Source organism: Psammomys obesus, unplaced genomic scaffold (assembly GCF_907164565.1).
Source record: "Psammomys obesus unplaced genomic scaffold, mPsaObe1.curated_primary_1811, whole genome shotgun sequence".
NCBI lineage: Eukaryota > Metazoa > Chordata > Mammalia > Rodentia > Muridae > Psammomys > Psammomys obesus.
In genome coordinates this window covers 1,865,712-1,878,976 of record NW_026596463.1, presented here as the reverse complement: position 1 = coordinate 1,878,976, position 13,265 = coordinate 1,865,712, and the positions used below count along the sequence as shown (strand labels likewise).

Genomic DNA, 13,265 nt, shown 5'->3' with positions numbered 1-13,265 from the left:
CCTGCAAGCAAGCTTGTTTCTTACAGGGAGCAAAAGCAGGAAGTGCTCTAACTCACGACCTACAACCTATAAATCCCTGAGCACGTAGCACAGGAGGGCACTGGGCACTGAGTCTCCTAGGAAATGAGACTCCCTGAGAGAAAAGCCCACCTTCCTCTGGCACCAGTATTCCTAGCACCAGGGTTCGTGGGTTCAAATCTTCACTTTGTAACTGGGGACAGCCACATAACAGCTTGCTCCAGTTTCAGGGGAGCCAATGTCCTCTTCTGTGTCAGGCGTGCACACACACACACACACACACACACACACACACACTTGCAGACAAGCTCTCATACACATCACATTTTTTAAGCAATTAAAAATCAACCTTAAAAAAGTCATAGGGGAAGCCAGTATGATATCATTCAGGAACTAGTAGTCTGGCCTGGTCAATCTGAATGACTTTTAGAAAATTTACAAGAAGCTTGAGAAATATTTGGAATTCTCACAGTACTTCCTAAAAACAGAGAGAGGTGGCCCAGGTATGAGTGACCAGACTTGTGGCCATGAAGGGACAGGTCAGAGAAGACAGCCAGTATGCTAGAGGTGAAAGACAGAAAGGAACGAGACTCTGTAACTCTGACAACACTGTGGGGGCACAGAAACGACAAAGTGTGGGCTAACAGCCGTCCTTGGAAGGTTTGTAATCAAAACTAAGTCAAGTCCAAGGAAAAGGCAATAAAAGCCTCGCACAATCCAATTTCCCTGTTTGGGTGTGAACAGAAGACTAAGGTAGGCAAAGGCTGGGTTGTGAGTTGCACTGCTGTGACAGGGGCCCTAAGTCCCAAGTGGGCAGATGGGCAGCAGCACCGGACACTCCTGGTCCTCAGCCTAGGGACCTCTAGAGCTGGACATCGGAACGTAAACTTGGTTGGTAAAACCATCAAGCTGAATAACAGCAGATCTGGCCATACGGGTGGTGGAGAAGGCCTGCTTTAGGTTCCTAAGGAAGCTAGAGAGGAACTAGCGGGAACGAGAAAGGTTGGAGGGAAACCAGTGCGGGAAGAAGTCACAGAAGCTTTGAGAAATGAGGGAAGGGAACAGTGTAAAACGCAGCCCCGTGGTGTGAGGCTAGCTGTGCTCTGGGCTGGCTTCCTCTTGGGCATCAGGTCCACCCCATTCTTTTCTTTAAAATTTTTTTACATCAGTTATTTTTAAAGGCTTAAAAATTATGAGTATGTGTTTTTCGTGAATATATATATGAATGTGTGTGTGTGTGTGTGAGTGTGTGCGCGTGCACGTCACATGTATGCCTGGGATCCTCAGAGGTCCATAGTGGGTGTTCCATCCCCTGGAATGAATTACAGACGCCTGTGGCCCACCCTATGGGTACTGGTCCTTTTCGAGAAGGATGAATGCTCTTCAGCACTGAGCCATTTCTCCAGCCCCTTTGTTCATTTATTTGTATGCCCACATGCATGTGTGTGATGAGAGAGGGGGTCTGTCCCGGCATGTGTGTGGAGGTTAGAAGACAACCTGGGGGAGCTGATTGTTTCCTTCCGCTGTGTTGGTCTTCAGGGTTGAATTCATTTTGCCAGGCTCGGCAGCAAGCACCTTTACCTGTTGAGCCATCTTGCCAGCTCCTGCATTCTTGTCTGTATGTACAACCAAATCTAAGGTCTTCTTTCAGGAATGTCCTTACCCAATATCTTCAGAAACAATCAAAACAATTTTTGACAAAAATTAACTTTGTGAAATCCTAGCAATTTCTTCCTTATTTGGTTTTGCCTGCTTTTTGCCTGGTCAACTTTAAAATGACGTCTTCTGAACCTTTTATCTAACAGAAGTTGGAGGAGTCATGCCTGTTCTTGTTGGAAAATGGAATTGTCAGGACCAGTTCCAACTTGCCAACTATCTGTTGATAGGGACAGGGGTAGAGTTTCTCTCTCTAGCAAGACAATCAAAATGCAGTTGTATAGTGTGTGCATGGCCAGAGGATTCTTGACACATGCTACAGTTGGGGGCTACACTGTGTCCTAAAGGCTTTGTCCCCAACTTGGAGGTAGCGGCAATTCGGGGAAGTGGTGGTAGCTGGAGAAATTTCCATGCTGGGGCCATGACTTTGAAGGGTTCACTAGGACCTGGTTCTCCACTCCTTCCCTTTTCCCTCCCTCCCTCCCTCCCTCCATGGGTCTACCATAACAACATGAACAGCTGTGTTTCAGTATCTCTCCCTCACCATCCTGTACTACATTATTGTACATCCAGAATCAGTGGGGCCCAGTGATCCAGGATTGAAACCATGAGCCAAGAGACTCTTTGACTCTTGGGTATTGTGACATCGTGATGGAAGCCTCAATTTCTTCCCAGTGCTGCAGGCCACTCACACTGCTCCAGTCCCAGCACGGTAGGATGATAGAAAATGAAGCCCCACGAGCCCATCACACAAGGACAATGGTGACAGTGTAAGGGCTAATTAAACAGAGCTCCTTTTGTTTTTCATTGTTGTTGTTTGTTTGCTCATATAAGACAGGTCCTTCCAATGTAGCCCTGGCTTGCTTGGAACTTGTTATATAGACCAGGCTGTCCTCAAACTTATGGTAATCCTCCTGCCTCTACTTCTCAAGTATCGGGACAATAGACATGTAACACCGTATCTGCCCCTGGTTCTGTTTTTGGATATAGGGTCTTACTATGTAGCCTAGGCTTAACTCAAGCTCTTTGTGCTCAGTGGGGCCTGCAACTCATGATTCTCTTGCCTCCACCTCCCAAGTATTGAGAGTATATATGTACACCACCACACTGAGCTATTGTTACAAAATAAGAGAGAAAGCCTTCAGGCCTGGTAAGTGAATGTTTATGCCACTTCATAAATTGTGTGTATATGCCAGCCATGGTTTCCCTACAATTCTAGCACTTGGGAGGCTGAGACTTGAAGTTTCTTGCAAGTATGAGGACAGTGGGACCACACAGTGAGTTCCTGGTCAGCACCAGGTACAGAGTGAGACATTGCTTCAAGAAACATGAAAATAAACACATAAGTGATGTTTATAAACAAGTGAGGGTGGGCTGGATAGATGGCTCAGAGGTTACGAACAATCGCTGTTCTTCCAAAGGTCTTGAGTTCAATTCCCAGCAACCACATGGTGGCTTACAACCATCTATAGTATGATCTTGTGTGCAGACAGAATGTTGTATAAATAATACATAAATATAAAAAAAATAAGTGAGGGTGAGGGTCTTTCAAGTAAACCCCCTAAGAGTAATGATGTAAGAAGCAAACAGTGCTAACAGCCATGTTGTAAACTCCCAGAGAAATGCCCTACTTGGTGGCCACACACAGTCCCTGACAGATCATTAAACTATAACCAGAAAGTTTGATTTAGCAGGAGAAATGTAAGTCTGACATCTGATGCTTATTCAGTGGAGTGAAATCAATGCAAGAAGACTATCTTTTTATCGCGTGAACTTCAGAATTAAGGTAAGGTTTTTGAGCCATGTTTCTCCAGCATCAGTCTATTTCTGAGCTCTTGAAGAAATGAGTGGACATCCTGAAGAGGAGAGAGCACCTTTTCTCAAATCTGTGTCTTTTGAGGATGTTAGACATTAAAATATGAAGGAGCAGGTGAGGTGAGATCTTGGGCCTGGCCCCTCACTCAGAGCCACCTGGAAGGAAGAAACCTTCCTTAACGCAGAGACAAACTCCAAAGTCCTCTACAAGAACAACTGTCTCTCCGCCTCTGCAACTTGGTGAGCTGTTTGTAACCTGCAAATCCAGTCTTGCAAGATCAGTTCTCCATGAGGAAAGTGGGGCTGTTTTCTGGAGCAAGGGCAGGGCTCCCTGGAGATTCACTCTGCTGGAAGGGAACTCACCAGGCAGGCACTGGACTCTGGGTGGTGTGCAAATGTATGCATGACCCGGAGGGGGGTGGGGAGAGAGAGAGAGAGAGAGAGAAAGAAAGAAGGCTTGAAGTGAGAAGGCTTGCAAAGATGAGATCCAAAACCACACTTCAGAGCCCGTGGGAGGAGAACCACTCACGATGTAGTCTCCAAACTCTATCAACCGACCTTTCTGCTTTGAACCATACAACCATTGCCCATGCTCTTAAGCATAGACACGATATAAACACTCATCCATGTCAGAAGACAGGGGAGCTAGGCTCATACCATGAAGCAGGAGGCTTCCCAGGCCTCCTTTCCCCTTGTGGGAGACTCTAACATGGCCCTGCCCTCAGGGGGTGAGACGGCGATCCTGGAGAGGGGCAGCAGGAGGATTTTTGGACTTCTGGATTGAATGCCTTGAAAATGTTCTCCTGAAAAGTCCCAATGACTCCCAAGGGGCTTCAGATGTAACCAGAGGCATTCTGATTGAATAGACCTTGTCCAGTGAATGGTGAGCTCTGACACAGCAGGGTTTGGTGGCATAAGTGACACTTTGTGACCCAGAAACGACAGTTTGTGGTAAAGATGTGCCTCGAGAGCCTAACATTAATTTTATTAAGATAGTGAGGAAGGGGCTCAGAGATGGATCTGCACTAGCTGTTCTTGTAGAGGACCGGGTTCAGCTCCCAGCACCCGCACGGTGCTCACAACTGTGCATGCCTCAGTTCCGGGGGACCCAGCATGCTCTTCCGGTCCAAGCCTGCACCAGCTGTGCACAGGGCACATTGACATATGTGCAGGCAAATCACTCAGAGCCATACAAGAACACAGATGGTGAGAAGATCACTTGCTGAAGCCTTTCTCTTCCTTCAGATTTTCATTTCCCAAGCTGGGTGTGGTGGTGGATGCCTTTAAGCCCAGGAGGTAGAGACAGGTGGATCTCTGTGAGTTCAAGGCCAGCCTTGTCTGCAAAGTGAGTTCTAGGACAGAGAAACCATGCCTCGGAAATAAACAAAACAAAACAACCACAATTTATTTATTTATTTTTATTTCCCTTGTCACCATGAACAGTGCTATAGGAAACAGGACACAGCAGCCTGTCCTCCAGCGGCTTGCAGGTTCTTTCTGAAACCACAGAAAAATTTCATCAGTCACATTTTAGTTCCAAGCAAAATTCTCTGTATTTCTCTCTCTCTTTGTTTTGCAAAATTCTCTTAATAGAGTCATATCTATTTACATTGTACTATTTCGCAAAGAATCATTTTAAAAGGACTCAGAAGGATTGAACAGGTTGCATTAGTTGTCATAGAACCGAGGGGCAAGAACTTTGGAGCCGCTCAGTTAAGACCTTGGTTTCTGGTTTCTCTAAAGGCTGTGTTGTGGCCCTGAAGCCCCCACTGCTGCTGGAATCCACCCCCACCACAGCTCTCCACAGACCTCAGTTCTTTGCCTCTGGAGAGGCTGACCGCATACAGATGGAGAGATCCTAGCAGAAGCAAAGCAGGAGGTGCTTTCCATTCCTGTGAGTCGGGGACCACTGTCATACATGAGGGTGAAAGCGGCAGAGGGTGCTGGCTGGCCTGCCTGGAGGGTGTGAGGACTCTCTTCCGACATCTCCACTCAGGTGACGCTACACTTGTGGCCTCCCCCAGAAAGAATCTCAGGGTGAGATGGCCGGAAGCCGTTGAAATTTATTCAAGAGAGGCTTAGGGAATTTTTGGTTTCTTTATTGTGTATATCTGCTTTTTAAAGATTTGTTTATTTATTTTTATTTTAGGTGTCTGAGTGTTTGCCTGCATGCGTGTGTGAGTGTGTGAGTGCCTGATGCCCTTGGAGACCAGAAGGGGGGCTCTGGTCCCCTGGAACTGGAGTTAACAAACAGTGTGAGCTACTATAGGGGTTCTCGGACCCAAACTGCGTCCTCAGCAAGAACGGCCAGTGTTCTTAACGGTCCCTTCAGCTTTTCTTCTAATATTTTAAAAGTTATTCTTTATCTGATCGTACCACGGACAATAAACCTGTGATGAGTCTCTCTGTTCCTGACCCTCCATACATTCAGTGCTCTTAATGCTAGTTCTGTTTTGTGAGTAAATAATCTAATTTTTAAAGCTTTTTTTTTCATGCTGACAAGGATTTGTGGTGTGAGTGAGTCAGTGTGTGTGTGTGTCCTTTGGGCATGGAAGCCAGAGGGAGCATCAGGTCGCTCAGAGCTGGCATTTCAGACGTGTGGAATGCTCGCTTGGCTGTGCACTGAAATCCCAGCTCTAGTCCTGATGAGTGAACAGCCGGCACTCACCTCTTCAGCCCCTTCTTGCTCTCGTTCATCTCACTTTCAAGCTTCGTACTCAATAAGATTCTCTGGGACAGAGACTTGGCTCAGCAGTTAAGAGCACTGGCTGATCCTGCACAAGAACCAGGTCAGGTCCCAGCACCCATGGGATGGCTCACAGTTTTCAGTAATTCCAGTTCCAAGGGTCCAACACCTCTTTGGCTTTCTGGCCACACCAGGCACCAGGCACACACACAGACAAAAGACATACACCTAACGAACAACAAACAGTTAAAACAAATCTCATGTTTGTGGATTTCATCAGCCTCCATTTCTCCCCAGTAGCCTTTCTTTTAAACTTCTTTCCATTTCCTTATTCTTTGTACACTAACTTGGCTGCAAGAGTCATGAGTCATGCCTAGATAAAAAGAGTACAAGTTGAGGCAAGAAGAGGACACAGAGAGCCCTTCTGGGCATTTCTCACCAGCATGTCTGTGTCCCTAGGTGGAGAGTCTTGCTGAGCCTTTGGTGTTGACTTTGTTTCTGAGTGTCTTCCGGAGTTTTTAGGTTAAGGCTGGTTTGTAAGCCCCTGCTAAGGGCTGCATGTTTTCTGGGCTGACCGAGTGTATTAGGTGAGAGGGCTCTCAGATGCAGTTCCAGAGTCTGACACTAAGGGGCAGCACACACCAAAGAAAACTTTTAGGTCTGAGCCAGCCTCAGAAACAGGAATCCACCTGGTTTTGGAACTCCAGCACCTAGGGGCCAAACTCCTCTCTCTCTCTCTCTCCCTCTTTTTTAAAATATTTTTTATTTTTTACAATTTATTCACTTTGTATCCCAGCTGTAGCCCCACCCTTGTCCCCTCCCAATCCTCCCTCCCTATCTCCTCCCTTCCCCAAGTCCACTGATAAGGGAGGTCCTCCTCCCCTTCCATCTGATCCTAGCCTATCAGGTCTCATCATGACTGGCTGCATTGTCTTCTGTGGCCTGGCAAGACTGCTCCCCCCTCAGAGGGAGGTGCTCACAGAGCCAGCCACTGAGTTCATATCAGAGACAGCCCCTGTTCCCCTTATTAAGGAGCCCATTTGGAGACTGAGCTGCCATGGGCTATCGTGCAGGGGTTCTAGGTTATCTCCATGAATGGTCCTTGGTTGGAGTATCAGTCTCAGAAAAGACCCCTGTGCCCAGATTTTTTGGTTCTGTTGATCTCCTTGTAGAGCTCCAGACCCTTCCAGGGTCTTTCTATTATCTCCTTCTTTTATAAGATTCCCTGCACTCTGCCCAAAGTTTGGCTATGAATCTCAGCATCTGCTTTAATACGCTGCTGGGAAGAGTCTTTCAGAGGCCCTCTGTGGCAGGCTCCTGTCTTGTTCCTTATTTTCACCTTCTTCTGATGTCCATCCCTTTTGCCTTTCTGAATGAAGACTGAGCACCTTACCCAGGGTCCTCCTTCTTGCTTAGCTTCTTTAGGTGTACAGATTTTAGTATGATTATCCTATATTACATGTCTAATATCCACTTATAAGTGAGTATATACCGTGTGTGTCTTTATGCTTCTGGGATACCTCACTCAGGATTATCTTTTCTAGTTCCCACCATTTGCCTGCAAATCTCATGATTTCCTTGTTTTTAATTGCTGAGTAGTATTCTACTGTGTAAATGTACCATAATTTTTGTATCCATGCCTCAATTGAGGGACATCTAGGTTGTTTCCAGATTCTGACTATTACAAATAAAGCTGCTACGAACATGGTTGAGCAAATGTCCTTGTTGTGTACTTGAGCATCTTTTGGAGTGGTATAGCTGGATCTTGAAATAGATCCATACTTATCACCCAGCATAAAACTAAAGTCCAAGTGGATCAAAGGCCTCAACATAAAACCACACACATTAAACCTGTTAGAAGAAAAAGTGGAGAAGAGCCTTGAACTCATTGGCACAGGAGACAACTTCCTGAACAGAATATGAACAGCACAGGCTCTAAGAGCAACAATCAATAAATGGGACCTCATGAAACTGCAAATGACACTGTTGTCAAAACAAAACAGCCGACAGACTGGGAAAGGATCTTCCCCAACCCTGTATCTGACAGAGGGCGAATATCCAAGAAGTTAAACTGCAACAAATCAAGTAATCCAATTAAAAAATGGGGTACAGAGCTAAAAAGAGAATCCTTAATAGAGGAATATCGAATGGCAGAGAAACACTTAAAGAAATGCTCAACATCCTTACTCATCAGGGAAATGCAAATCAAAATACCCTGAAATTCCACCTTACACCCATCAGAATGGCTAAGATAAAAAACTCAAGCGACAACACATGCTGGGGAGGATGTGGAGAAAGGGGAACCCTCCCCTTTTGCTGGTGGGAATGTAAACTTGTACACCCACTTTGGAAATCAATTAAGGGCTTTCTCAGACAAACTCAGCTCTTAAATCCAACCATAGCATCTCAGCCTTTGCTATCTTTTCCATTAGAAGTTTTGCCTGTCACTTGAATTCTTCAAATACAGAGTTCAGTGGTTGAATACGATGTTACTGAGACCCAAGCACTGCATACAGTTTACCTACTTTTGCACACTTGTAACTTCTGGAGCACATTTAATTCCAAACTCAAGCTGTGCTTCTTCAAAATGATCCCCTCTCCTTTTGATGATCAAAATTTTTAGCACAGAACAAAGGCAATTATTTGGACAAGTAAGCTAGACAAAGCCCAGTTCTTGGGCGATCACAGACCCTTTCCTTAGTTCATTGCCCATGTATCATGGCTGGCTGCCCTGCTCCTCCTTCCACCCTTCTCCCTCACCCACTCTTCCTTCTCCAATCCTCTCTTTCTGTCTCCTTCTCCCCTCCCTGCCCTAATTAAAAAAGAAGTATCAGGTGTGTCTTAAACACACCATATGGCTCAGGCTGACCCTGAACCTGCCATCCTCCTGCCCCAGCTTCCCAAGCATGGGGGATTACAGGTGTGTACACGCAAGTGCATGTTACCAGTATGGGGGTCTGAGCACTTCCGCTTGCCTAATCTTGCACTAAGTACTGTGGAATACAAAGCTGGACCAGGCAAGGAGCCTGAGACTGAGGAAATCATTCCAAGCATAGAGAATGGAGAATGTGCAGCATCGACTGTAGCATGTCCCCAAAGCACAATGCTAAAAAAAGAAAGAGGTGGGCTCCCCTGAGGGGCTGGGGAGCTGGGGAGACTGAGGAAAGGCTGCTAGAGGAGGTGATAGTTATATTCAGTCATCAGTGAGTAGGAGGGACACAGCCAAGGCGAGAGAGCTCACCTCTTTTGTCTGTGTGCAGGCAGGGGCAGACCGGTGAGTGCCCAGATGAGTGGGTGTTGATCCTGGTGGGATCAACTACTGTGACAGCAGAATGGGATTCAGGCTGCAGGGGCATGGAGTGTGGGAAGGAGCCCTGTGCCTTGAGGCCTGAAGGCGACAAAGAGTGGCAAGGAGTGAGCATTTAACTGGTGACAGGAGCGGGGCGGAAAGTGGGAACGGGTGGCAGAGATGGTCCAAGCAGGAGCAGGAGATGGGAGGAGGGTGGGTGTTTTAATTTGGCCCTAACCAAGTTTGAAAAGCTCATGGGACTCTTCAGCAAACAGGGGTCCAGATGGGAGAGGGACCACACACCCTGGTACTGAGTAGATGTCCAGGCTCAAGATTTAGAAATTATAGATGTGTCCAAGAATAGTCTGGGAATACCATTTCAGAGCTGGAGTGGAAAAGAGCATTCAAAATGGAGGAAAAGTGGCCACAGAGCCTTGGGGAAAGTCTTAGCAGAAAAACCGATTCCAAAGAAGACACCAGCGTTCTCTGAATTTGACACAGTCCAGGAAAAACAGCAGTAGGATTTGCCTCAAGGAAAGGTTCTTCCAGCCAGCACCCCTGGTTTCTAACAGGGTTGTTAGGAATCCAGCTCAAGCCTTCCTGCTTGTGAGTAAGCGAACCTGGGAACACTCCTATGCATTCTGACATGCAGAGCTTTCGTACCTCCCCCAGACCCAAGGGATGCATTTCTACCTTGTTAGTTACTGCCCTAAAAGAGGTGGCAGCTGCAGGAATCAGGACGACGTGCTCAACCACCATGTTCTGCCTTGAACCCACTTTGCAGTCCAGGTACCAGGCCTTAGGGTTCATTAGGTAGAGACAAGATTTCCAGTGTGAGCATGCACGTACCTATGTGCAGGCATGGGCAGGCACCCTCAAGCACACACTACAGCTCTTTCTCTATCATTTTGTTTTTGTTTTCTATATTTTCCCAAATATTTATTTATTTATTGTGTATACAGTGTTCTGCTTGCATATACGCCTGCAAGCCAGAAGAGGGTACAGATGGTCATGAGCCACCATGCAGTTGCTGGGAACGGACCTCAGGACCTCTGTTAGAGCAGCCAGTGCTCTTGGCCATTGAGCCAACTCTCCAGCCCTGTTTTATGTTTTTCCACGCCAGGTCTCCCTTTAACACGAGCCAGTCTGGGACTCACTATATCCAGGCTGGCCTCAAACTCATGATACTTTGACCCCAGCTTTTGAAGGGCCATGGTAGCAGATAGGAGCTGCTCTCAAGCTTCTTCTGTCAGGCTTTTGACAGTGAGCACTCCATTGGGTCAGTGTGATGAGTCTGTTTGCATCTACTCCCTTGACCTTGTATGTGCTTTGCCGAGGAGTGTCTACGAATTAACCAGTGTTTCTTCTCTGCTCCTCTATTTTTAGACTTCATCCTAGTCACCAGCCTCCCGGGACAAATACTTCTTACCCGTATTCCCACTGGAGCGGAAGAGAGGGCTTTTCCTTCCCACATTGCCATCTTCTCTAAGGCCCAACGCACACTCACCTCCCTCCAAGGCCCTTGGGGCAGCAGCACACACCTGTTCGCTCTGCTGATTAAAAACAGACTCGGAGGCATCGGCAGTTGGATCTCTTGTCTCTGATAATTGTCATTTGTTGGGAACAGGTGCGCCAGTGGAAACCCAGGGACTCAGTGCTCAGCGTGAGCCCTGTTGACGGTTGTGTCCTGCTGAACGGGTAGGAAGTAGCATTTTCCTTCTCTTTCACTTTATTTATTTTTTCAATTTTGTGTTCTGATATGACTTGGGCCTGTATAGTTATTAAAATGTGATCTGTTAGAGGTACACAGATTGGAGGTGTGGGAATTGGGGAGGAGGAAAAAAAAACCCTGCAATGCTCCTATTTGCAGCTTGCTCTGGAATGGGCAGAACACGGTCCTTAGCGGACAATTATTACAGTTTAAAAACTATCAGTTGTGTTTTCTGTTTTCACAAAAGAGTTGACATGACCCCGTCTGCTTCCTTTGAACAAGTGCCTTCTCCCTGGCTCGGTGGCCTGCTCCAGGAGTAATCGGATCCACTGACAACATGCCCACCCAGCTGGAGATGGCCATGGACACGATGATTCGAATCTTTCACCGGTACTCTTGCAAGGAGGGGGACAGGTTCAAGCTCAACAAGGGGGAACTGAAGATGCTGCTACAGCGGGAGCTCACAGAATTCCTCACGGTGAGTCCAGTTTTCCGCCTCGACGCTGCTGGGGCGTACACAGGGTATGGCTTTGAGGATAGGTGTTATATACATTCTGCCTGTGATTTGTTCCGACACCCTAAGTGCAAGGGAAGCAAATGCTGGAAATCCTTGGAAGGAGCCATTTTTTTTCTTTCTGCTGTATAAAGCCAAGGTAGAGCTAGCCATTATTAATTGAAATGATAACCCTGGGTATTACTGGCACTGTCTTTTATTGCTGCCCCAGAATATTGACTATTGGGTCAAAAAAATCTCAATGTAATTGTCAACACTTTCATTACTAGCAGTAATGAAAATGGCCTCTGGATACTTCTGTGTGTGTGTTTCCGATACTGTACTCAGTGGGGCTGTGAGATAAAATAGTTTGTACCCCATATCATACTTGGGACACGTATACTGAAAAAAATACATGTTTTTGAAATCTGAAATTCAAATCTATCCAGGTGCCTAGTACAAGTACTGTCCATATCTAGCAAACTTGGCACTAAGCACCTTCAGAAGTCTTGGAGCATCTTCGTAGTATGGGGGAAGAGACTAGTCTTCCCCTGGGGTAAATTAGGGAATTCTGAAATGTTACATAATTGCTCAAAAGCCTACTGATGGTAATGATAGGGCCACTCATTGTCCCTTTTGATTTTGAAGCCTTTGTTGATATGTCACCCAACTACAGTCTCCTGTGTCCTGGTCTTCTGCTTGTGGTGTCCAGTAACTGCACTTCCAGCATCCACGATTCACTTGAATCTGCTACTGTTTACTTTGCATTTCTGGGCCTTTGGGTCTGAGCTGGTGTTCTGTGGACGAGGCAGGGACTAGACTCTTGGCTGGCTCAGGTCTTCTTGTAAATGGACTCTTGGGAATTGTCTTTGGGGCTAAAATGAGAACAAACACTTTCATACAAATAGAAGGAAGTTTTGACCTCAGTTGTCATGACTCTCCAGGCCTCTGAGTTAGAAACTTTTTTTTTTTCTTTTTAGTGCCAGAAGGATCCCCAGTTGGTGGATAAGATAATGCAGGACCTGGATGCCAATAAGGACAACGAAGTGGATTTTAATGAATTTGTGGTCATGGTGGCAGCTCTGACAGTCGCGTGTAATGATTACTTTGTAGAGCAACTGAAAAAGAAAGGCAAATAAAGATGAGTAGTGAGCTAACAAAAGGCAGAGACGGAGCCAAAGTTCTGTACCTGCCGTGCATTCTATCCTTCCCATTTGCAGAAACAGTGATATGCCATCTATGTGACATATGCACGCTGATAGCATGAAGTTAGTGACTTTACACAAACATTTCAGATCTCACGCCATCTTTAAATTTTACCTCGTACTAAAGATGTTACGATCTATTTGTCAAATAGAGAGCGCCCACAAATATAGCCACTTTTGAAATTAGACTCAAAGTTGGTGAATTTCTAAGATCTCACTCTTAAATTGTGTTTTGATATTTCTTCCTCACTGACGAGATTACTAGGCCCTCCCCATAGGCTCCTAATTGTGCTTCAAGTAGCAAAAACTGTGAGGGCAGAGTCAAGCAGAAGGGCTGGTAAAGAGAAGACTGGAGCCCTGTGGTGGCAGCAAGTGCCTTTCATCTCTGTGAG

At 46.3% G+C, this 13,265-nt stretch overlaps 1 protein-coding gene across 1 annotated transcript; it reads left to right on the top strand.

The window, feature by feature from the left end:
- Positions 1–11,512: 11,512 nt before the first annotated feature.
- On the top strand, positions 11,513–12,807 carry S100z (S100 calcium binding protein Z). The gene is made up of 2 exons (XM_055598462.1): positions 11,513–11,653; positions 12,649–12,807. The coding sequence occupies exons 1-2, from the start codon at positions 11,513–11,515 to the stop codon at positions 12,805–12,807; spliced, it is 300 nt and encodes a 99-aa protein (XP_055454437.1).
- Positions 12,808–13,265: the final 458 nt, after the last annotated feature.